General features: G+C 40.7%; 1 protein-coding gene across 1 annotated transcript in view; it reads right to left on the reverse strand.

The window, feature by feature from the left end:
• Positions 1-587: 587 nt before the first annotated feature.
• The window catches only part of SHOC2 (SHOC2 leucine rich repeat scaffold protein), a 143,716-nt gene continuing 119,408 nt past the window's right edge, over positions 588-24,895 (reverse strand). Inside the window, exons 5-9 of the mRNA XM_089653093.1 lie at positions 16,813-17,001; positions 15,094-15,216; positions 14,867-15,004; positions 9,790-9,907; positions 588-5,253 (exon numbers count right to left, since the gene is read on the reverse strand). Coding sequence (XP_089509219.1) covers positions 5,045-5,253; positions 9,790-9,907; positions 14,867-15,004; positions 15,094-15,216; positions 16,813-17,001 — 777 coding nt within the window. The 3' untranslated portion in view covers positions 588-5,044. The remainder of the gene's footprint in view (positions 5,254-9,789; positions 9,908-14,866; positions 15,005-15,093; positions 15,217-16,812; positions 17,002-24,895) is intronic.

Raw genomic sequence — 24,895 nt, forward strand, 5'->3', positions numbered from 1 at the left:
ACCATCTTTATGATAATAATTAGTGATCACTTTGCACTTTATCATACTTATGTTCTTGTTTTAGCGCTGCACCTTTCTTTGATTAAAGATGTACTGGGGCTCTGGTCTTCAGAAAAATGGCAGCCCCTGGCAAGAAGAAACAATGCTGGAGGCAGTTTACAACACAAATTTTGGTAGCACAATTAATAATGTGGAACGTATGTAAGTTGTTAGGTTCCACTTTAACAGCATGGTCATAAACACAGCGAAATGAGACCTGTGGCCCTCAAAGGACTCCAAGAAAAGGAGTTTAGAGTGAGTACAAAAATCCTTTGTTTCTCTTCCATTGAGAGACATGAAGAATTCATCCTCAGGTCACCCGAAAGCACTCAAACTGAATAGTGGGCAACAACAAACAAATAACATGTCTAACATGAACAGGGGAATGTTTGCAGCTTAAGGGCTGCCTGAAGGACCAAAAACCCAAAATGGCACCTGACAAGGTTAAACCCCTCACCTGGTAAGAGAAATATGATTAGACCAGAAGAAAACACGAAGAAGCCTAATGCTCAAAAGTCTAGGAAATAAAAATGCTAGCAATGTAGAACTTAAAGTATAATTAAAGGCAAAACTTTATTTTTGGATGGAGTGGAAAGAGATTAAACACCTGTCCGTTTCTACTGCAGTCTGTGCCCCTATTAGGGAGATTCACCTGTTTTGTCCTGTTCACCATTATTACTAAAAGTGAAAGGTTGTCTCCAGAAAAGTAGGAAAATCTTCTAATGAGCACACTAGTTTTGGTGACCTGGGGCACCCCCAAGGGATTCCCTTAATTTGCAGGGATTTCTTCTCACTTCCTGTTTTGGCTAGGAGTCAGAAAGTGAAGGGAGATCTCCCCAATGGACCACAGATGGCAAATAAATTGACAGGGACTATAACCCTGGACAAAATTAAAACAAGAGGGACTTTAATTATGCTGTTGTGGATGCATAAAGAGGAAGTTGGAATACATTAAAAATCCAACAATTTTATTACAAAAATTAAATTAAAAAAATTGCCAGTAGTATACATAAATAGAATGTAAAACATGATTGAAAAGGCGGAACAGAAGACAATCACAGTAAAGTGAACATTCTACAAATTTTGTAGAACTTCCTACCTAATCAGACCTTCTGTGCTTTGGGGAATATTTGGTTATAACGATCCCTTACTCTATCCAAAAGAGAAAAGTTTTATCCACAGTTCTACTTTAAAGCAATAATAAAAAGGTAGAATTAAAAGACATCCCTCCTTATTGGCTGTAAACGACCTCGACAGGAGCCAATGGCTCCTGCTTCTGTCTCTCAGCCAATAAGGAGGTAGAGACCCAGGAGAGCAGCTGCTCCTGTGCACATCACTGGATCGTGATCAGGCTCAGGTAAGTATAAAGAGGGTCTGAGCGGGGAGTTTCATACTGAAACTTTTTTTTACTAGAACCACTTTAAGAGAAGAAGTCCATCCTCCTAGGACACTAGGAAAAAAAACGAGGCATGCTGGTTGTAGGAGGGGTTATTCTGTCCTGGTTTTGGCAAGTATCTAATCTTTCTGTAGACAATAGTACAACCCTATTTTGAAGACTTCCTTTGCCATTCAAAGTATGAGTAATGAGATTTTAGCAATCAGGATTACATCTGCTTTAATTTCAGATCAAGCCGGTCAATTCAAGGTTGTTCTCACGTATATTATGTCTGTTCATACACGGACATGATCCACATGGGTTAAAAAAAAAGAAAACAAAAATCCCCACGACCAGCACAGTAGTAAACAGAACTAAGTGCAGGTCAGGGACGTTTTGTGAGTGCCAAGATGCACGAAACCTATATGTCCTAACAAGATTGTCAGCAGATAAGATTTGAGAACTAATCAAAATAAATTTGGTAAACTACATCTGCCACAAAGACTACCGTCCTCCAAGTTACTAAAAGTAGGTTTGTTCAAAAGACTTAAAGAAAAACGTATTAATGGCACCTTATAATATGAGTTAAGTAAAATTATGGTGGCACGGTGACGGGAGTGATTTTGCAATGCTGGGCTTACTGCTGATCCAGGATTTCACAAATAACTAGCATTATTTTGAGTTTGGCCTGCCTAAGCCTAAATTGGCAACAAAGAGCACAGTACACACATCCAAAAGTCAACAACCTCTCCGGACAACTGTGGGTAATGTTTCTATACATACTTGTGAATGTCAACGGCTCTTTTCACATATATAACAAAAAGTTCTACAAGCATACAAGACACAGTGCTGCATAAAAAAGTTACTTCCCATGTAAAAATCAGCAGCAACGGATTACATGATAGGTTGCTGACTGCAAAAAAAAAAAAAAGGGCGCCTTGTCACAGTTTTTTGGCTAGATATATATAATCAACCCAAAAGCAAAATTTCAGTGTCTGGTAAATGCTGGAGAGTAAAATCCCTTAGTGGTGTCATATCTCTTAGAGATGCCTGCATTTGTCATCCTGGATGACACCTACTGCAGCCATTACAAGGAAGTCTTGTGCTGCCTTCATAAATTTTATAGGAGGTTCATATATCCAACAAATGAACAAGAATGGAAACAACATGCTGTTCCATCAATGGTGAGGATGCTACACCCAACTCCTCTAACATGGCTCACCCACTAATGGGGAATAACTGTAGAACCTACAATAAAGCCCCAGCAGGGAACAAAACACAGAGCGGAGCTGGGTGAAATGTCCTCAGGCGTGCTGAAAAAAAATAAAGATTTTTTTTATGACTTATGGAACAGCGGTGTGCAGCTTCTTATTATGGTATGTGGACTAGTTTGAGAGGACAGGATTCCAAGATGCACCTGGGATGGTGACAGCGGCAGACCTTTGAGAGGTACCAGGGATACTGTGAATAAGAGTGGAAACACTCTTATGTTGTGCAGGAAAAGAGCCAGGAACTATGGTTATGTCCCTTTCACGGAGGCGATCTGATGAGGTCCACCTGTAAGTTATTTAAGTGGACCTGATCAGATGTATCCCTATGGCCTGGAAGGTTTACAAAAAAAAAAAAAAAAAAAAAAAGAAGAAGAGGGATTCGTACCCCTCTGTCTAGGCGGATCGGAGGCCGGTCAGTTGTACACTTACAGCTGCTATGTTTTCAGCCGCCCATAGAGCAGAGCACGCTCTGTCCAATCTGCAGAAACTGGTTGGACATGGAGCACGCCTGTCATTCACCCGCTTAGATAGGGGATCATCAGACAGATGAAAGCCAGTCGCATACACTTGCTTAAAATATCACTTTTTGGTTGACTAACCCTTTAAAGAGCTTCTCCAGGTAAGAAGTGACCTGAGATGAAGGGAGGATCTTTAGTCATTTACAACTGTCCCCTTATTAAGTTCCACAAGAGAGCTGTATAAAGGCCTGAGCCCTTATCTGAAACCATCTCTGTCTGTATCTTCCTCAGCTACAAGTCCCTCTCAGCAGATACCAATTTAGTTTGAAAGCTCAGACTACACATCAACTTTTTAATTAAATTAATGAGCGGAGGAGCATATTTGACATGCAAATTATAGACAGACTCCCTTCAAACCAGGACAGATTTTACCGCTTATCTGCAGAAAAATAAAGCAAGCCTGTCAGCCACTTTTTACCATCCTGCCTACTAGCCAGAAACCCCTTCCCTGAAGCTAGTTTTACCTTGTTACTACTAGATATGTATTAGCGCTGGAGTAAATAGAATAAGAATTGGTTTTGGTGTGAATTCAAGAGGGACTGTTCTTGGAGGAGGTGAACCCTTTGGGAAGGTATGGCATGTATAGACCTGATTCAGGCCCTGCTTCTAAGATCACAATGAAGAAAGCTCATCAGAATATCAAATCCTGGGATATGTGATTGGGAGTGCCTAGCAAAAATGGTCACTAATGGATTGTAAATTAGTTTAAAATGTTTACTCAACAAGAATGTCAAATACAGCCAATGCATTTTGGGGGGTTTGATTTCCTTCTTCAGGGCTTAAAAGATTTGAGCATCTTTATGACCCAAGAATCTTTTCAAGCGATCTGAAGGCACTCTCAACCTAATATCCATCAGTACTAGGCACTGCCAACCACAACCCTACTCCCCGGTAAGCGAAAGTGCCACTGTAGAACTTATTTGATACAGGCCAATGTCCACTGATGCCAGAGTCCTAGGGAAGGAAAGATAGTTCAAGAGCTGCACAAAGTCATTTTTTTGAAAGTAACACCAGGCACCAGGGGCCTTATGGTGTCTATTTTAAGGCTTTACTTTTAATCCGGCTAACAGGTTAACGGTAATAAAAACGCTGCAAACAGAAGGAAAGGGGGAAAGGAGGATGTGCATTAACCATTTCATTACAAGATTAAATATATTAAACGGACAGGATTCACAGACAGATTTGCCAGGCTGGAGACTTTCCACAGTAAGCACTAAACCCCTTGACGCAATTAAAAAAAAACAAAAAAAACCAGAGCAAACCATATTCCAAACAGTGATTTACCCCATCTGTAAACAATATAAAGAACAAAAAAAGAAAAACATACATACAATAAGTTAAAGACAATATAAGGAACCGGGCAACTGTGAAAATATACGATTAGTGGAGAGGGAGAAGACAATCGAAACCTGACACGGCAGCGATCATAATGTTTCCTTAACCATGTTACAAAAATGGCTGGCAAAATACACAGGATGTCATTAACGGAGATCACTACCAAGTAACGTTGGCCACTGATCAGAACTGCGCTGGCAATTTATCAATGACAAAAAAATACATCAAATTAAAAAAAAAATAGCGCTTCAACAAGCAACTGATATTTGACATAATAAAAATAAAAAAAACAAAAACTAAATGGCTATGTTTCCTCTATTAGCAAAAACACATAATGCAGTCTTAATAAATTTGCCTTTTCATTACATATACATATATATATAGAGAGAAAAAGAGAGAGAGAATGATATATCTATATCTATGGCCTCTATCTAGATATAGATATATACATGAACACAACATGGATGCAGTTTTTTACAGTGTATGGGGAGGGCATAGGACTTGCATTAGACCATGGCACGGTAAGGACCTTGCATCTTCAAAAACTGGATAATAAATGAGGGCCCACCAGCAACAATTTGTGGAGGCAGGTGACTGAGAGGACAGTTCTCAATACTCATGATTGACAGTTTGCTGCACAGGGCCAGCTCGAAGGGGAGGCCATGTAAATTGGGGTTGTCGTTGAGATACAGCTCCTCTAAGTTCTCCAGTGTACCTGTGGGAGGTGGAGAGGACACAAGTGTTACAGTCATGATTTATTTTTTATTACCCGTCAGTTGGATAAAACCTAAACAAAAGAATTTTGGTAGTATTTGAAGAGTGCTGCTTTATTTCCAGTTGAGAGTGTATCTAGCAAAGTAATATATCTCTGGATAGTAAACTTACTGAGTGAACACAATATCTCAAATAAAGAATAAATACAGTGAGGAACATAAATATTTGAACATCCTGCGATTTTGCAAGTTCTCCCACTTAGAAATCATGGAGGGGTCTGACATTCACATTGTAGGTGCATTCCCACTCTGAGAGACAGAATTAAAAAAAAAAAATTCAGGAAATCACATTGTCTGATTTTTAAAGAATGTATTTGTCTTGCACTGCTGAACATAAGTATTTGAACACCTGAGAAAATCAGTGTTAATATTTGGTACAGAAGCCTTTGTTTGCAATTACAGAGGTCAGACGTTTCCTGTAGTTCTTGCCCAAGTTTGCACACACTGCAACAGGGATTTTGGCCCACTCCTCCACACAGATCTCCTCTAGATCTGTCAGGTTTCGGGGCTGTCACTGAGCAACATGGAGTTTCAGCTCCCTCCAAAGATGTTCTATTGGATTTAGGTCTGGAGACTGGCTAGGCCACTCCAAAACCTTAATATGCTTCTTACAGAGCCGCTCCTTGGTTATCCTGGCTGTGTGCTTCGAGTCGGTGTCATGTTGGAAGACCCAGCCATGACCCATCTTCAATGCTCTGAGGGAAGGAGGTTGTTGCTCAAAATCTCACAATAAATAACCCCATTCATCCTCTCCTTAATACAGTGCAGTCTTCCTGTTCCCTTCACAGAAAAGCACCCCCAAAAGCATGATGTTACCACCCCATGCTTCACATTAGGGATGGTGTTCTTGGGATGCAACTCATCCTTCTTTTTCCTCCAAACACAACGAGTGAAGTTTAGAACAAAAAGTTCTACTTTGTTCTCATCTGACCACATGACTTTCTCCCATGCCTCCTCTGGATCATCCAGATGGTCATTGGCAAACTTCAGACAGGCCTGGACATGTGATGACTTGAGCAGAGGAACCTTCCGTGCAATGCATGATTTAAAACCATGACGGCGTAGTGTTCTACCGACAGTGACCTTTGAAACTGTGGTCCCAGCTCTCTTCATGTCATTGACCAGCTCCTCCCTTGTAGTTCTGGGCTGATTCCTCACCTTTCTTCTCATCAGTGATACCCCACAAGGTGAGATCTTGCATGGAGCCCCAGTCCGAGGGAGACTGACAGTCATCTTTAGCCTCTTCCATTTTCTAACAATTATTCCAACAGTTTATCTATTTTCACCAAACTGCTTGGCAATTGCCCCGTAGCCCTTTCCAGCCTTGTGGAGGGCCACAATTTTGTCTCTGGTGTCTTTTGACAGCTCTTTGGTTTTGCCCATGGTAGTAGTTGGCGTCTGACTGACTGTGGGGTGGACAGGTGTCTTTAAAGAGCTCAGACAAGTGCTACTAAGTTAGATGAATGAGTGGAGTAGAAGTGGACTTTTTAAAGGCACAGTAACAGGTCTTTGAACACCTAAGAAACAGAATTCTGGTTCTCAAATAAGTGCAAGACAAATAAATTCTTTAAAAATCATACAATGTGATTTCCTGAATTTTTTTTTTAATTCTGTCTCTCAGAGTGGAAATGCACCTACAATGTGAATTTCAGACCCTTCATGATTTCTAAGTGGGAGAACTTGCAAAATCGCAGGGTGGTTAAATATATATAGATAGATAAATAGATAGAGAGAATGAATCTATATATTCGTCAATTCTGGCACAGATAGAATTAATGCCACTCACAATTGGCCTTCCAGGTGGTTTAGTTTTATTTTTGTGTAGCTTGGGAACATAATATATTGTAGGTATTCTTGGATTTTTTTTTTTTGAAGAAGTTATTTAGCTTCTTTCTCTGTAAGAATCCCTATTTCTTTTCGTTTTTTTTTTATTATTTTCTTTAGTTGATGTTTAAGATTTTTTGCAGGGTTAGTCTTTAACGTTTTATATGTGTCCTTGATATTCAATAGTCTCTCCATCTCCTCATAATCTCCCTTAATTAACACTACAATACTCCCGCTTTATTGGCTCCCCTAATGATTCTATTTTTTCTATTTTCTAATTCCTTGATACCCAGTTCTATTTCACAGGGAAACATACCTGAATGCATTGTTTCAAGCTCTTTAATATCATTCTCTACCATCCTCCTGAAAACCTCCAAAAAATCATTACTCTTATTCTTTGGATTAAATGCAGAATTATTCTTCAATTTACTATGTGAAAAAATATTATCTGATGTTTTCCTATTATTTTTGTCAATCGTATTTTTATTTAAATTAAAAAATTTATTTTATATTCAATTTCTTTATAAATGTTTGTACATCTATAAACATATCAAATTTATTCAAATTAGCCAGTGGTACATATTTCAAGCCCAAATCTAATACTTGCAATTCTCTCTCTGTTAAAACAGCATTGCTAAGATTGAAAATGCCTGTTCCTAATTTTCTCTCTCTTTTCCTTTCTACTTCCTCCTCTCTTCCCTCTGTATTCCCTTTTCTTACTCAAGTACTGTCTTCCTCTTGTTCTCTCCAACCTCTCTCCAATGGTCTGTGTCCTCTCAGTGCATGGTACCATCCCCTGTGGAAATTCGGAAAACCCCCTCTTGATGGACCCCCCCTGAAAAATGGTTTATAATTTTACCAGCATGGGGCTCTGATGAGTGAATTCAATTCATTTGGTGGTGGATTTTTTCACGTTTTATCACATTATATGTGAAAGTTTAAGATTTATTGGATCAGGCATTAATAATTTATATATACTTTTCAATTTATATATACACTTTACACAATATTTTTTTGCACCAAGGACTCTGTTGGACACTGGTTTATATATACGCTTTTTGTGCACTGTTTAATATGGCACTGATTTATATTTATTAATTGTACTGCTACATATGTTTGAGATATTAATTTTATTAATTGTGTTCACTCAGTATAAATACTTTGAAGAGCGCTGCTTTATTTCCAGTTGAGATTGTTACCCTGTTCTACAGGGGCTAGTTAGCAGATCTTCCTAAAATATCTGTTTGATATACGTACATCTATTTTTATTGGTTCCATAGGTGCTTTCCCCAAATTGTTATTTCATTTGTTAGATACACACCTGAGGCAAGCCTAGCATTTAAGTGCTACCCTTTATAAACCTCAACATCATAAACCTATTACATATAAATATTACATAAACAAAGAATTGAAATTTTTGGAAAGAAAATTAAGATTTTAGGAACAGAGAGACTGCCTGCAACTCAAGGAGCAGCCCGAAGCGGACATCAGGTGAGCCCCTTGTAAAACTTGGAGAAATGGTGAACAGAAGCCCACGTGGCTGCCTTTCAAACCTGAAAAACGGTTGTCTGATGCAAGCAAAAAAAAAAACCTTTTCTTGACAAAAGGATGGATGCTGATCCGTGAGACTACTAGCTTGGATGATGGTCTGTTTGCGCTCCGTAGAGATGGTGGACCAAGAAGCTTGTGCTCCGTTTCAGGGTAAAGCCCAGATAAAAAAAAAAAGGGAATATGTTCTGCTGAAAGAAGCAGTGGTTGAGAGATAGGATCTCACTGCTTGAACCAATATAGACAATGGAGATAAATTTCTGTCTGGTGTCCTTGAGCTGGACAGAGGAGCAGAAGAACAATGTTCTGGATGAGGTGAAAGGCAGAAGCTTCCTTAGGCAAGAAAAGACCTGGGACTCAGCACACCTTGCCCCCGTTCAAAACCAGAAAGAGTTCTCCTCGCAGGGCATAGCTGCCAATTCGGACACTCACTTCACAAAAGAGAAGGCTAAAAAACATCACTTTGAGGTTTGAACCCATTAGAAGCATACGTTTCTCGATTTTCACCCACAGTTTCTGAAGTGCTGGGGACAACCAGATTCAGAACCCACTGAGTCACAGGGTAATGAATGGGGAGAGCTATGTGGAAGAACCACAAAGGTCTTAAAAAGAAGATTTTTTTCTGCACATAATTCTGAAACCTGTATAAAACTCAAGTGCGTATGAAACCTGTTGTAAACTGATGTCTCTGCAAGTGAAAGTTTACACAAGTTTTTCTGCACGTATGTTGTGAATGAGGTCCAACTGATTTTTTTCCCCCTCTTATGCTAACAAGCGAACATTGTTAAAAAAAAAAAAAAAAAAATCTGTACAATAAAAAAGAATGTGCTTTGTGGTTCAATCTGCTAGCTCCTAGGTCTCTACTGTGTCTTCTAGTGAAGTCGGGGTTCAAAAGGAGGAACCACAGTGCATATCAGGGGATCAGGAATTGAATCCAGAAAAACTTCCAGAAATGTAAGGCTCAGAATCTTCCGCTTCAGAGGTGCAGATTCAAGGTCTTCTTTGCAGGAAGCCTTTTTATTGTGTTATTTAAAAAAAAGTAAAAAAAAAATGTAAATTACGCCAGGTATTCTTTGATAAAATTAAGCAAAATTTAAAACACCCACCTATTTCCTCCGGAAGATGAGTGAGGAGGTTCTCCCCAAGTCCAAGGTGCGTCAGGTTTGTCAAGTGACCGATCCCTCTTGGCAAAGTCGTCAGCTGGTTATTCGTCAGAACCAGTTTCTGTTTGGAAAACAAACAAGAATGATGGAAAGGAATTATGAGAGATGAGAATTTAAGTAAAGCCTTTTATCGATAAAGCCAACAGGGGGCCAATCAGAATGCAGCTGATACAGACGGTTTCCTTTTTTTTTTTTTAAATTTGCTTTATTGTTTTTATACACCAGTGCCAGGGGGTCCTGTCTAACTTCTACATGCCTGATTTTTCTTACAATAATGCCATGGCATGACATATGGGATGATATTTCTATCAACCTCACATAAATCTATCATACGTCCGAATACCTACATAGGATTGGTTTGCAAGAGAAACAGATGTAGTCATCCTCAAGGCTATTTCATTCACCTTCTTTGTCGGTGCCCCAAATTGAAAAAGGTACTGGGGAGTAATTAAAACGATCAATGACCTTTTTGGTAATGTAATCAAATTATGGAACATCTCAACTGTATTTTAGGTTACTATGACACTTCCCTTATTTATGACTTCTATCCCTAGTGGTCACTAGATCACTTTTTGTTGTTCACAGGATGCTTGTGCTAAAATGGATATCAGCAATAACCTACCCGAAGAGAATAGGTGTATTTCATTTTAAAAAATAAAGACGACTTAAATAAATACTTGTTATAGAACATGATGTGTATACATGACTACTTGGTCTTGCTAGACGGAGCTGATGTGTTCCCGCCTATCCCAATATTGGAGTTGCCTGACTGTTACGGTCCAGGTACTTTGTTCTAACTTGTGCTCCTGTACCATATTCTGTATTTATAAAATGTAAAACCCTGATCTTATGAGCTGTATGTTGACTTCTCTTCAACCTCCCCTGTCCGTAAATTGTTTTACTAAATAAAATATAAATTAAAAAAATGCCATGGTGATTGAACAGGTTTTTATAAAAACTGCTCATCCATACCAAAATTCAGTGCAAATAGAACAGTTACTGAAAACATCTGCCCTGCATCATGTAAAAAATACTTTCTATATATACTTAGCAGTGTTTATGGAGCAAGTTGGTTGCCAGAAAAATGGAATCAGTACACAAAGTTCCATGTTTCCTTTTTAATCAATAAAGCTCAGTCCCAACATGAATATTATAAGGCAGGAAAGAGCCAGGAAGAGGAAGAAAAATGGAAGCGAAGGAGAGAGAAAGGAAGGGGAAAGACAGAAAAAAAGATAGGCAAGAGAAATGAAAAGTAACTAATAAAAGAGGGAGGAAAGGAGAGAGAGAAGATGAGAAACATGTATTAAATGAATGCAGGTCGAAACAAGGAAGTAAGAGAAATGTGATGGGATACAGAAGAGAAGATAGGAATGAGAGACCTGTAAACATGTAGAAAGAATAACAAAGAAAGAGAAAAAGATAACATGAACAAAGAAACAAGCGAGCGAAAGAAGCACCAGAGAGGAAAAAAAAAAGTGGAGTGATTACAATTATGGATCATCAGAGAATTTCTGCATAAACACGATGTTCACAAATCAACACATTAGGATGAGGCCTCTCTGCCTTCATTATTCTCCTGTACAGGAAATCTCTGCTTAATTGGATTATCAGAGCTAAGAGGAAATGTTAGTTGATAATATGAAGATCTGCTCAGTTATGTGCACACAACATTCGGGCAATCAATATAATCAGCAAGAACCTCCCAGGAGCTCATTAGGAATGTGCTCAGAGATTAGAGGAGTTATAAACTGGTGTCATACTGAAAGAATTTACCACATCTGAATGGAAGCGTACAATTCTGGTGTCTAACGCCACCAGGGGTCTTATACAGCAAAGACTTTAGCTACTACAATAAACATTCCACTGCACAATATATGTGCATTAAAGTGAAACTCTACATGATTTATCCACTCGTCCCCCCTGCCCCACCCCATTTTTTTTTTTTTTGAACCCTATACATATCTTTTCTCCTGAGGTCTACTTGCCGGACCAGTGATGCTGTTGTTCTGGCAACAGGCATTCTTCCAGGACTGAGTGGCATTCACATAATGAGGTGTGAACAACGCTCACTTCTGGAACACTGGGAGCTAAGCCTGTGTGATGATCGTCCCTGGGGGGGGTGGAGGGTGTTTGATGTAACTGCCAGGCTAGGCTCACAAAAAATGGGCTTCCAAGGAAGAAGTCAGAGACAGCCCTGCAGGTTGAAGAGGGGACCACTACTTATTTATCTTTTTAATATACAGGGGTGAGGAAGGGATCTAAAAAAAAAACAAAATTATGAAAAACGAAACCTTGGAGTTTTAACGATGCTTCCCTGGCTGGTTGACGAGGAGTTAAATCTTTGGTTGGTTATTTGTACAGCGTACCCCTCCCTCTCCCAACTGCAAGCTGTAGTATCACCTGCTGGTCACCGACATCACTACTGTCCCCTGTAGGGATGTAGCGACTGGTAGGAGGAACCACAGACTCCAGCTGGGGACAATGCAGAGCCTGACAGCAACAGAGAAAGCTGGCAGCAGAGAGAGAAGATTTTACTCACTGTTTGCTACACGGTTACATTTTCAGTGTTTTCCTTACAGGGTGTTTTTGATTAGATCTGGTTATCCTAGTGACAGGGGTCACTTTATTCACCTACATACTGCCGTATTAAATAGAAAAAAAAAAAGAATGCACAGAGGTGGATGTGTATTTCTGGAGTACCGTTTATAAACAGCAGAGAGAACACACTCAAACGACCATTGTGAATTGCAGTCACCTGAGCTATCGTTTGATAGCTCATATAGTCAGGACAGTACACAGCCAATTTAGCTCTGTACTTTGTGATTGCTGTGAACCAATCACAGCCATTAAAACAATCAGCCCTTTTACAACAAACGAAGCTCCACTTCCTCCATTGCAAAGAAGCTGAATGTTTGAAAACACATCAGGAAACAGCGGTTAAAATGTGAACGTGGGGTGTCCTAAAGGGCCAATGACCACCAATGATTATGGAATTTTTTTTTTTTTATTGGACGGTGGGGAAGGGGCCTTTTTGCCTTTATGTATAAAAAAAATCCCCAGTGGTTATTAAATACCAAAAAAAAAAAAAAAACTATCATAAAAAAATTACATAAAATTAAATTGGTTACAGTGATGCATGACCAAGTATTTGTCAAAACTATCACATTGCTGAAAACTGAGACGTTATCTGGTAATTAAAGGGTATATACACATTCCAATACTCAAGTGGTTAGAAATCTCACACAGGATACCACAACTGTCATGCCCATCCGCAATGTGACCACTTTGTATTGCACACAGTTTAAAGATGACACAGAACCGAAGTATATTAAATCACACCCTGGCCAAGCTGACATGGAAATACACATGTGCTTGCGATAAACTGCCCCACCTACAAGTGCCACAACTCTTTATTATAAACCAACTGAGCTTGTCATCATTTGTTCTGCTGGGCAAGACAGTCTACAAAAAAAAAAAAAAAAAAAGTTATTAAGTTGTGTTGATGTGCATACAGTGAGGAACAGAGGTATTTGAACACCCTGCGATTTTGCAGTCTCCCTCGGACTGGGGCTCCATGCAAGATCTCACCTCGTGGGGTACCACTGATAAGAAAAGTGAGGAATCAGCCCAGAACTACAAGGGAGGAGATGGTCAATGACATGAAGAGAGCTGGGACCACAGTTTCAAAGGTCACTGTCGGTAGAACACTACACCGTCATGGTTTCAAATCATGCATTGCACGGAAGGTTCCCCTGCTCAAGTCATCACATGTCCAGGCCCGTCTGAAGTTTGCCCATGACCATCTGGATGATCCAGAGGAGGCATGGGAGAAAGTCATGTGGTCAGATGAGACCAAAGTAGAATTTTTTGGTCTAAACTTCACTCGTCGTGTTTGGAGGAAAAAAGGATGAGTTGCATTCCAAGAACACCATCCCTACTGTGAAGCATGGGGGTGGTAATATCATGCTTTGGGGGTGCTTTTCTGTGAAGGGGACAGGACGACTGCACTGTATTAAGGAGAGGATGAATGGGGCCATTTATTGTGAGATTTTGAGCAACAACCTCCTTCCCTCAGTCAGAGCATTGAAGATGGGTCATGGCTGGGTCTTCCAACATGACAACGACCCGAAGCACACAGCCAGGATAACCAAGGAGTGGCTCCGTAAGAAGCATATCAAGGTTCTGGAGTGGCCTAGCCAGTCTCCAGACCTAAATCCAATAGAACATCTTTAGAGGGAGCTGAAACTCCGTGTTGCTCAGCGACAGCCCCGAAACCTGACAGATCTAGAGGAGATCTGTGTGGAGGAGTGGGCCAAAATCCCTGTTGCAGTGCAAACCTGGTCAAGGGCTACAGGAAACGTTTGACCTCTGTAATTGCAAACAAAGGCTTCTGTACCAAATATTAACACTGATTTTCTCAGCTGTTCAAATACTTATGTTCAGCAGTGCAAGACAAATACATTCTTTAAAAATCATACAATGTGATTGCCTGAATTTTTTTTTAAATTCTCTCTCAGAGTGGGAATGCACCTACAATGTGAATTTCAGACCCCTCCATGATTTCTAAGTGGGAGAACTTGCAAAATCGCAGGGTGTTCAAATACCTCTGTTCCTCACTGTATGTGCTAACAAGGGACATGCCGATAGTAGCAGAATAACAGATGCGCAGAAGAAAAAAAAAAAAATCAGGTCTCCTGTCCTGCTAAACAGGTATTGTGCTGTGTGGCAAATCTGTTTAAATCTCGGGACTGGATGAACAGAAATACAAATCCTTTGGCAGGTAAAATGCTCTCATAAATTATCTGTGTATTTAGCGGTTTGCCTGGAGGTCGGCTTTAACCAACACTGCTCATGATGCGCACTTAGCCTTCAGTGACCTCTAGTTATGAAAGAATTGTCCTGTGTGTGGGGTGGAATAGTTGCAACACTGTTGAAGACCAATAAAACCAACTACAGAGAAGAAAGCTACATTACTGAAGAGAAAAGCCCCCAAGTTGGCCAGTATTTGCTCCACTGTTACCTGCAGGTCTTTTAGGTAAGCAATTTCGTTTGGCAAAGACTCAAGCTTGTTCTCTTCGAGATCCAACTCCCTCAGCTTGCGCAGATTCCCAATACCATGTGGCAGCTTCTTTAAGAGATTGTTTGATAGAGTTAAAACCTGTAAAAATATGCAGAAGGTTTAGTAGGAAGGGAAGCTTCAGACACCCACTGGAAGATAAACAGGATCTGTGCTAATGGAAGAAATACCTCAATAGAGACTAAACCAGACACATCTTCTGGGATTTTTGTTAGCTGGTTGGTGGCCAGGTTCAGCTCCACCATACTCGTCCATGTGCCGAAATCCAAGGGTAAAGAAGTTAGCTGATTGTCCTGTTAAAGTGAAAAAAGTGGAATTATTAGGATTTATGTGAAGGAATATTACTTATATAATATACAAAATATTACAATAATATACAAAATATAATAATAATATAATAATAAAAAATAAAATATAAATAATATTACAAAATATTACAGAAGAGACTTAAGGAGAAGAGGAACAAAACAAAGGATTTTTTTTTTTAAGCAAACGTAACCTTACAACATAAAAGCTCATTCATTTTAACATTTGCGCCCACTAGTGATCCCCACAGGTAACTGCTGGCTGTGCAGACAGCCATATATTTCTGACACCACTGACCTGTCACTGAAGTGTACTGGGCGCAGTGGCCGCAGCTAGGAAATGGAAATGAAGGCAGCCAAACTAGTTTTAAAATTTTAAAGCAGTCCTTCATCCTCAAGTGTATGTTGCCTCCTATCTCCCCTTGCCCCCCTCCCCAGCAAGTCATTTGCCTAGATGCATGACGTGAATTCTACCCTCTATGCCTCCTGTGAGGTGCATGTCGCATCTCAGAAGGCATAGTCCTTCATTGAGATAGGAAGGGCATGAGCCTAGCGGTGTGTCAATTGTGAAGATCGGTGGCTGAACCCAGAAAAGCCAGAGGGCCTCACGATGACATCAGATAAGATGATGGTGGCATGGGACAGAATTCTGAGAGGATTCTGCAGGACACCACTGGGTGAGTATCGTAAATGGTTCCAACTCACCATAGTTGCCATTCGAATGGGAAAAAAAAAGTGGAGATCCGCTTTAAGAAATCGCCAACTCCAGCAAAAACTTTTTTAGCAGTAACAGTTTTCCTTATGTAATAAAGGTTTTAGCACCATAAATAAAAAGCTGACAGTTTGCTTCACCTCTGTTGGTCTAATAGTTTGCCCTATCCTCTGTAAATGGCACTTTTAGATGTGGAGAAAAATACATAGACAGAAAAAAAAACAATACAATGTATATACAGAATACCATCATTGCAGGTAAAACCATATACAGCAAACGTGTTTTTATGTGACCAAGCCCAAAAGATATAGAACGCTGAAAATGTTTTTTTGCTGGAAAAAATATTTTTAGACTTTAAAGCTGAAGTTAGATATGATTATTATAGCTACATTAGCCCATCTTAGACCAAAGTAAAATGACTGCATATCTCATACCAGACCGATCCCTGTGTAAGCTGCAAAACTCTGTAGTAATACATCTACTACAGTAATAGCAGCAGTCGTCCACAACCAGAGCTGAGGGGCTGCCCTTCTGCATAGTGGAGTTGCTTGCTTGCCACTGGTCCCACTCAGAGAAAGCCTTGTTTTCAATAAATTCAAGGAGTTCTCTGATAAGATGAAGTGGAGATTGTGACATCACTGCCTCATCCAATCAGAGAACATCTTTTCTCGATGGAAATAAATGCAAGGCTTTCTCTGAATGGTGGCAGTGCCAAGAAGGCAACCCCTGTGGTTACTACACAGAAGAACAGTAGAACTGATAACCTAATGGACCAATGTACCGACCATGCCTAAAAATGTTAGCTTTAAAGGCTGACAGTACAGAAGCGCTCTCTTCACAAAACAATCACTACTGAACAGGTCAGAACTCACCTTCATATTCAGCTTACTTAATACTTTAGCTCTGGAGAAAATTCCAAATGGAATTTTGTTAATACGATTATGCTCCATGTTGAGGGAGTAGATAGTGGAAAACTGTGAGGGCCCGCCCACCGGATAGGACTGGAAACAGTTCCTGGCAAGGGTTAAACTTGTCATTTTCACCAGGCTGGACAGCAGACCCTGTGGAGAAAACACAGGCAAGTTTACCTTTGAGTCACAATACAATGTCTTTGCTCATTTTACAATTGGGTAATAATAAACAGTGTGTATGGACCTGGGGAAAGCATACAAAACTCGGCGGTGCATCGCTACAGAGATCACCAGCAGGAGGAAGGAGGTTCTGTTTCCTCTATATAGATCTTTATATCACTATAGGGGATCACCTACAGGAAGGAGGTTGTGATTCCACTATATAGATATTTATATCATTAGAGGGATCACCAGCAGGAGGAAAAAAGTGCCGATTCCTCTATATCAGTGGTTGTCAACTTATGAGCTAAAAGGTGCCTCAAATTCAGGCCTTGACATCAGCAAAGGGCTGCACATAATGCATTATATGTAATGCTTGAGGGACTGTCAGACACTTCAGACCTAATACGGGAAATGAGGGTCAGAGTGCGGACATGCTTCAATTTTGGCTGGGGATATGCTGCAGAAGACAATACGAAACTGGGAACATGTCAGAGTAGACAACAGGGCTATTGCTCCAATCAATGTTCCCACTACAGACTGCTGAGGTCCGAGGGCCAAACATCATTACCAAGGGGCACTATATAGATCTTTAGTTATTAGATGGATCACCAGCTGGGAGGAAGGAGGTCCTGTCATCTATTTTGATCTTTACTTATCATTAAAGGGGTCATCTGCAGGAGGAAGTCCTGATTCCTCTATACAGATCCTTAGTTACCACTAGAGGAATCACCAGTGGGAGGAAGGAGGTCCTGATTCCTCTATAGGGGCAGGGGTGTGGAAATTAAAAAAAAAAAAAAAAAAAAAACTACAAGGGACTAAATTGAGGTCCCAATCTACTTGTCCTGATTAAAATTTTTTTGTTTTTACCAAAACACCCAGGGACTAGCAAGGAGGGGGGAGACCTTGCAGTGTAACAAGCACAGATTGGGTGCTCGTCAAGAAAGGCTTTCTTAGCGCTCAGCAGAAGTGCATCCACTGAACATGTAAATGAGGCACCGACCCCAGTGAAGGGGGAAGGAAACCTAGAATCCCTCAGGTGATCCTCATACATGGAAGCACTTGGGTGCTCAGCACACGTATGCCGCATGTCTATACTCCATGGGGTGGAAACCAGGAGCTCAGGGCGGTTAGGCTGTGTAACTTTCCTGCCTGCAGTGTGAGGTGACACAATGACGGGCCTGGCTCAGGGAGGAGTGTGGTGGTGCTCCCAGGCTCTGGAGGACAAGCAAGGTTAGCAGACACCTCCAGGCCCAGGCAGGTGGGCTGGATTATTATTACTCAGCAGTAGTCAGTGTATTGGACAGAAGGGATGGGACTGTACTACCTGAAATCTGGTCAGTGGGATCGGTGGACCACATGCCACCCCCACGCCATACACACACACACACTTCGGGATGTTGTTGTCGTCAGTGGAATGAAGAGCACCACTATATACAGGCCAAGAAGGAACTACACTTCCCGGCAGGCTGTGAGAGAGGGAAGTCCATACCAGAGCAGACCTGGCAGCAAATAGGTGGCGGGGGTGTGGGCAACTGGCAGATGATTGGCCATTGGATGGCAACATGTGGGCTCTATGAGAAAGGCAAGGGGCTGAACCTGCAGATAGCTGGAGGCGGCAAAATTAAGCTCTGGTGTCCGCTCTGTTAAGGGGCAAAATAAATAAATAAATGTAAAAAAAGGAAGTAAACCCTGCTTCAGTCGGTTGATAGAAATTGTACATCCCCCGCCCCCACAATACCACATTTGGTATTAGGGGGAGGAATAGTGCCCTATCGTTGGTATTATCGGAAGGAATAGTGCCCCCCTTATTGGTGTCAATGGCGGAATAGTGTCTCATATCAGTGAGGGGCTCAAGGGACAAATAAAGGTTAGCAGAGGGCAACATTTGGCCCCAGGGCTGCAGTTTGGAGACCACTACTCTATATAGATCTCAAGTTATCTCTAGAGGGTCACCAGCAGGAGGTCTTGATTCCTCTATATATTTATCTCTAGAGGGATCACCAGTCCTGAAGATCTTACTTACAAAAAGATATTGATCAGCCAGAATGAGTCCAGAAACGGGCAACAAACATGGGGGCATGACCTTAAAACTAAGAGGAAATTTCAAAACTATTCTAAGAAAGTAATATTTTAGAGAAAAAGTAGTTGATTCTTGAAACAGATGTTGATTCTAGTAAACAGTAAAGCTGGCCATACATTATACAATTTTCTTTTTCAATTTCCTTTAAATGTCCCTTCAACTATGTAGTGGAAGGGCCTGTCTGATTGCATACAAATTAAAAGTGTTTAGGTTTGACCTCATACCATATGGTTTTGGTAAATCTAAAGGAAAATTGTACAAGATAACTGAATAATGTATGGCCAGCCTAAATGAATTTAAACATTTTCGAGACAAACATAGATCTAAACCAAGACAAAAACCCCCCCCCAAAAAAACAAAAAAAAAGGCAGATGCATCACAGCTTACAACACAAGAGCAATAAGATGAAATCCAATTAAGAGTTAAAAAGAAAAATGTAAAAAAGTCTCAATAAACCAGCCTATGGGGCTTTTGCAGCTCTTTCTACAAAGTTCCAGGCAAGTTAGGGTTAAAACTACAGAATGGAAGCATGTTGAAACCTTTTACACCTAAAACATACAGGAGAGGGGGAGGATCAGTGGCGAAAAAAAAACAGCTCGTGCCTCTTCTGAAACCAGCAACACAACGGCAAATATGGTTGGCAGGGCGTGTTTACACAGAGCAGAGAAATTATTGCCAATTGCTACAATCATGACTAATTTATGAAGCAATCTGCGGAGAATTCAGCTTGCCATGTTGACAGTAACCACGCCGCTGATGTCTCAGGGAGAGGGGCTCGATGGATGCAGCCCGGGAAGGGATTTAAAGGTGAACTCCATCCTACAGCAGGATACTGTTATGACAAGCTTCTAAAATTGCCGATTTCCATTAAGGAAGTCCATTAGGGATGCGTCCATTAAGCAGATCAAAGCTCTCACTTTATTGGCATTGTAACACTGAAAAAAAACTTGAAAAATGATAATTGTCTACTCGGAAAGTTGATGAAAGCATGCAGATAAATGATAAAAGATGCGTTTCTAGAACCTTTTTGAACCTGGTTGCTGTTGGAGCATAGCAGGAAAAGCACAACTAATTCTAAGGCTCGCCATGCATGATTTGTTTTTTTTTTTCTTAACAAATTCCTCCATCCACACAAGTGAAGTGGATGGAGGAATCCTACCTCCATCCATCTGCACCTCTCTCTGAGAATACACTGATCCCTGTCTGGAGCCCATTGGCTATCAACGTTGATCACTGGAAAATTTTCCAACCTGTTCCTTCGATAGTAGTCGGTTAAATAATTGACTTCTGTATAGAGGGGGAGGCCACATCGATTAAATTTCCTATGGCCCCTGCTGGATCAATGTATGGCCAGCTTAAAGTGGAACTTTAGTCAGAAAATTAGGTCCTGCTAGATCACTTCAGGCTGGCCCCTTTTGTAGGTATAGCTATGTAAAACATTACAAATAAGTGCCTATACTGTTTAAAATGCAGTAATACACTGTCTCACCCTGCTCTGCACATGCTCAGTTTCTCTCTGTTCATCAGTGTGCCAAATTTGTAGGGGCCAATCTGCTGACAGCCTAAAGAGTTACTGCTGTTCAGGGGATCTGGGCTTCAGCAAAATGGCAGCCTCCAGCAAGAAGAAAGAGAAGCAATGCTGGAAGGAATTTACAGCACACACTAATTTTGGTAGCATAATTAATAATGTGAAATGTATGTTCCTTGCTTAGAAACATGGATTTTTTTCAAGTTGTTATGGGTAAAGTTCCACTTTAAGAGTATAAAGGGTCAGGACAGATAAATGGAAGACACTTTTGCAGATCTGGTTTAAGAGACGCTGTCAACTTATGATTCAGAGTAGTTATAGAGCTTCTTAAAACACATATCTGGAGCAAACCCTTAATTTTTCCCACACGTTTTTGCTAAATATTTACTATAAATCCCCAAACAGTATATATTTTCTGAAAGCAGAGGCCCTCTAAAATAAAATGGCAGCAGTTGAAATTTTTTTTTGTTGCACAAGATTTCAAAAAAAAAAAAAAAAAACAAAAACCCCAAAACCAAAACCATTGAAATACATACCTTTTTACACAATGCAGAGGATTAACCCCTTAGGTTGCACAGTGACTATAACAAGTACGCTTTACTGAATATACAGACTGATTTCACAGTTAAGGGTTTAGTAACACTTTAAGCCTGAATTATGGCCATAGAATTACGGTTTTTAATCCAATGTTCACAGAGATACGTGCGGTGCGAACAATGTTTCCATCCACTTGCAGGCAGGCTCTGTATGCATTCACATGTAAGCACTAGGGTGGTTAAATATATATATATATATATATATATATATAAATAACATACACACACACATATACATACACACACACACTCATATACATACATACACACACACATACACACACATACAGTCAGGTCCATAAATATTGGGACATCGACACAATTCTAACATTTTTGGCTCTATACACCACCACAATGGATTTGAAATGAAACGAACAAGACATGCTTTAACTGCAGACTGTCAGCTTTAATTTGAGGGTATACATCCAAATCAGGTGAACGGTGTAGAAATTACAACAGTTTGCATATGTGCCTCCCACTTGTTAAGGGACCAAAAGTAATGGGACAATTGGCTTCTCAGCTGTTCCATGGCCAGGTGTGTGTTATTCCTTCATTATCCCAATTACAATGAGCAGATAAAAGGTCCAGAGTTCATTTCAAGTGTGCTATTTGCATTTGGAATCTGTTGCTGTCAACTCTCAAGATGAGATCCAAAGAACTGTCACTATCAGTGAAGCAAGCCATCATTAGGCTGAAAAAACAAAATAAACCCATCAGAGAGAAAGTAAAAACATTAGGCGTGGCCAAAACAACTGTTTGGAACATTCTTAAAAAGAAGGAACGCACCGGTGAGCTCAGCAACACCAAAAGACCCGGAAGACCACAAAAAATAACTGTGGTGTATGACCGAAGAATTCTTTCCCTGGTGAAGAAAACACCCTTCACAACAGTTGGCCAGATCAAGAACACTCTCCAGGAGGTAGGTGTATGCGTGTCAAAGTCAACAATCAAGAGAAGACTTCACCAGAGTGAATACAGAGGGTTCACCACAAGATGTAAACCATTGGTGAGCCTCAAAAACAGGAAGGCCAGATTAGAGTTTGCCAAACGACATATAAAAAAGCCTTCACAGTTCTGGAACAACATCCTATGGACAGATGAGACCAAGATCAACTTGTACCAGAGTGATGGGAAGAGAGGAGTATGGAGAAGGAAAGGAACTGCTCATGATCCTAAGCATACCACCTCATCAGTGAAGCATGGTGGTGGTAGTGTCATGGCGTGGGCATGTATGGCTGCCAATGGAACTGGTTCTCTTGTATTTATTGATGATGTGACTGCTGACAAAAGCAGCAGGATGAATTCTGAAGTGTTTCGAGAATATTATCTGCTCATATTCAGCGAAATGCTTCACAACTCATTGGACGCTTCACAGTGCAGATGGACAATGACCCAAAGCATACTGCAAAAGCAACCAAAGGGTTATTTAAGGGAAAGAAGTGGAATGTTCTGCAATGGCCAAGTCAATCACCTGACCTGAATCCGATTGAGCATGCATTTCACTTGCTGAAGACAAAACTGAAGGGAAAATGCCCCAAGAACAAGCAGGAACTGAAGACAGTTGCAGTAGAGGCCTGGCAGAGCATCACCAGGGATGAAACCCAGCGTCTGGTGATGTCTATGCGTTCCAGACTTCAGGCTGTAATTGACTGCAAAGGATTTGCAACCAAGTATTAAAAAGTGAAAGTTTGATTTATGATTATTATTCTGTCCCATTACTTTTGGTCCCTTAACAAGTGGGAGGCACATATGCAAACTGTTGTAATTCCTACACCGTTCACCTGATTTGGATATAATACCCTCAAATTAAAGCGGACAGTCTACAGTTAAAGCACATCTTGTTTGTTTCATTTCAAATCCATTGTGGTGGTGTATAGAGCCAAAAATGTTAGAATTGTGTCGATGTCCCAATATTTATGGACCCGACTGTACATATACACACACACACACACACACACACACACACACACACATATATACATACATACACACACACATATATACATACACACACATATACATACACACACACACACACACACACACACACACACACATACATACACACACACACACACACACACATATACAGTTGCAAGAAAAAGTATGTGAACCCCTTGGGAATACGTGGAGTTTTGCATGAATTGGGCATAAAATGTGCTCTGAACGTCATGTAAGTCACAACAATAGAAGAACACAGTCTGCTGAACATAATACTACACAAATATTAGATGTTGCCATGGTTTAATTGCACATAACATGTAAACATTCACAGTGCAGGGAGGAAAAAGTATGTGAACCTTTGGACTTAATAACTGGTTGACCCTCCTTTGGCAGCAATAACCTCAACCAAACGTTTCCTGTAATTGCAGATCAGACCTGCACAACGATCTGGAGTCATTTTGGACCACTCCTCTTCACAAAACTGTTTCAGTGTAGCAATATTCTTGGGATGTCTGGTGTGAATCGCTCTCTTAAGGTCATGCCACAGCATTTCAATCGGGTTGAGGTCAGGACTCTGACTGGGCCACTCCAGAAGGCGTATTCTGTGCTGTTGCAGCCATTGTTTTGTTGAATTACTTGTATGCTTTGGGTCATTGTCCTGTTGCATCACCCATCCTCTGCGGTGCTTCAGTTGGTGGACAGATGGTCGTACGTTTTCCTGCAAAATGTCTTGATAAACTCTGGAATTCATTTTCCCATCAATAACAATCCGTCCAGGCCCTGGGGCAGTAAAGCAGCCCCAAACCATGATGCTCCCTCCGCCATGTTTTACAGTGGGGATGAGGTTTTGATGTTGGTGTGCTGTGCCTTTTTTTCTCCACACATAGTGTTGTGTGTTCTTCCCAAACAACTCAATCTTGGTTTCATCTGTCCACAGTATATTTTGCCAGTAGTGCTGTGGAACATCCAGGTGCTCTTTTGCAAACTTCAAACGTGCTGCAATATTCTTTTTGGACAGCAATGGCTTCCTCCGTGGTGTCCTCCCATGTACTCCATTCTTGTTTAATGTTTTCCTTATTGTAGATGTGTCAACAAAAATGTTAGCATGTGCCAGAGATTTCTGTAGGTCTTTAGCTGACACTCTGGGATTCTTCTTTACCTCATGCAGCATTCTGCGCTGTGCTCTTGCAGTCATTTTTACAGGACGACCACGCCTAGGGAGAGTAGCAACAGTGCTAAACTTTCCCCATTTGTAGACAGTCTGTCTTACCGTGGACACATGAACATCAAGGCTTTTGGAGATACTTTTGTAACCCTTTCCAGCTTCATGCAAGTCAACAATTCTTGATCGTAGATCTTCTGAGAGCTCTTTTCTGCGAGGCATGGTTCACACCAGACAGTGCTTCTTGAAACCAGTAAACCCAAAACAGGTGTGTGTTTTTTAAGGGCAGGACAGCTGTCAGCAACACATCCAATGTTATTACACTGATTGGCGTCAAGGTTGGCTCACTCTTGGCTCCAATTAGCTCTGGGAGAAGTCATTAAGCTAGGGCCTCACATACTTTTTCCTCCCTGCACTGTGAATGTTTACATGTTATGTGCAATTAAACCATGGCAACATCTAATGTTTGTGTAGTATTATGTTCAGCAGACTGTGTTCTTCTATTGCTGTGACTTAGATGACGGTCAGAGCACATTTTATGCCCAATTCATGCAAAACTCCACGTAATCCCA

Source organism: Staurois parvus, unplaced genomic scaffold (genome assembly GCF_062004578.1).
Source record: "Staurois parvus isolate SC_StPar_1 unplaced genomic scaffold, SC_StPar_1.0 ptg000697l, whole genome shotgun sequence".
NCBI classification, from domain to species: Eukaryota; Metazoa; Chordata; class Amphibia; order Anura; family Ranidae; genus Staurois; species Staurois parvus.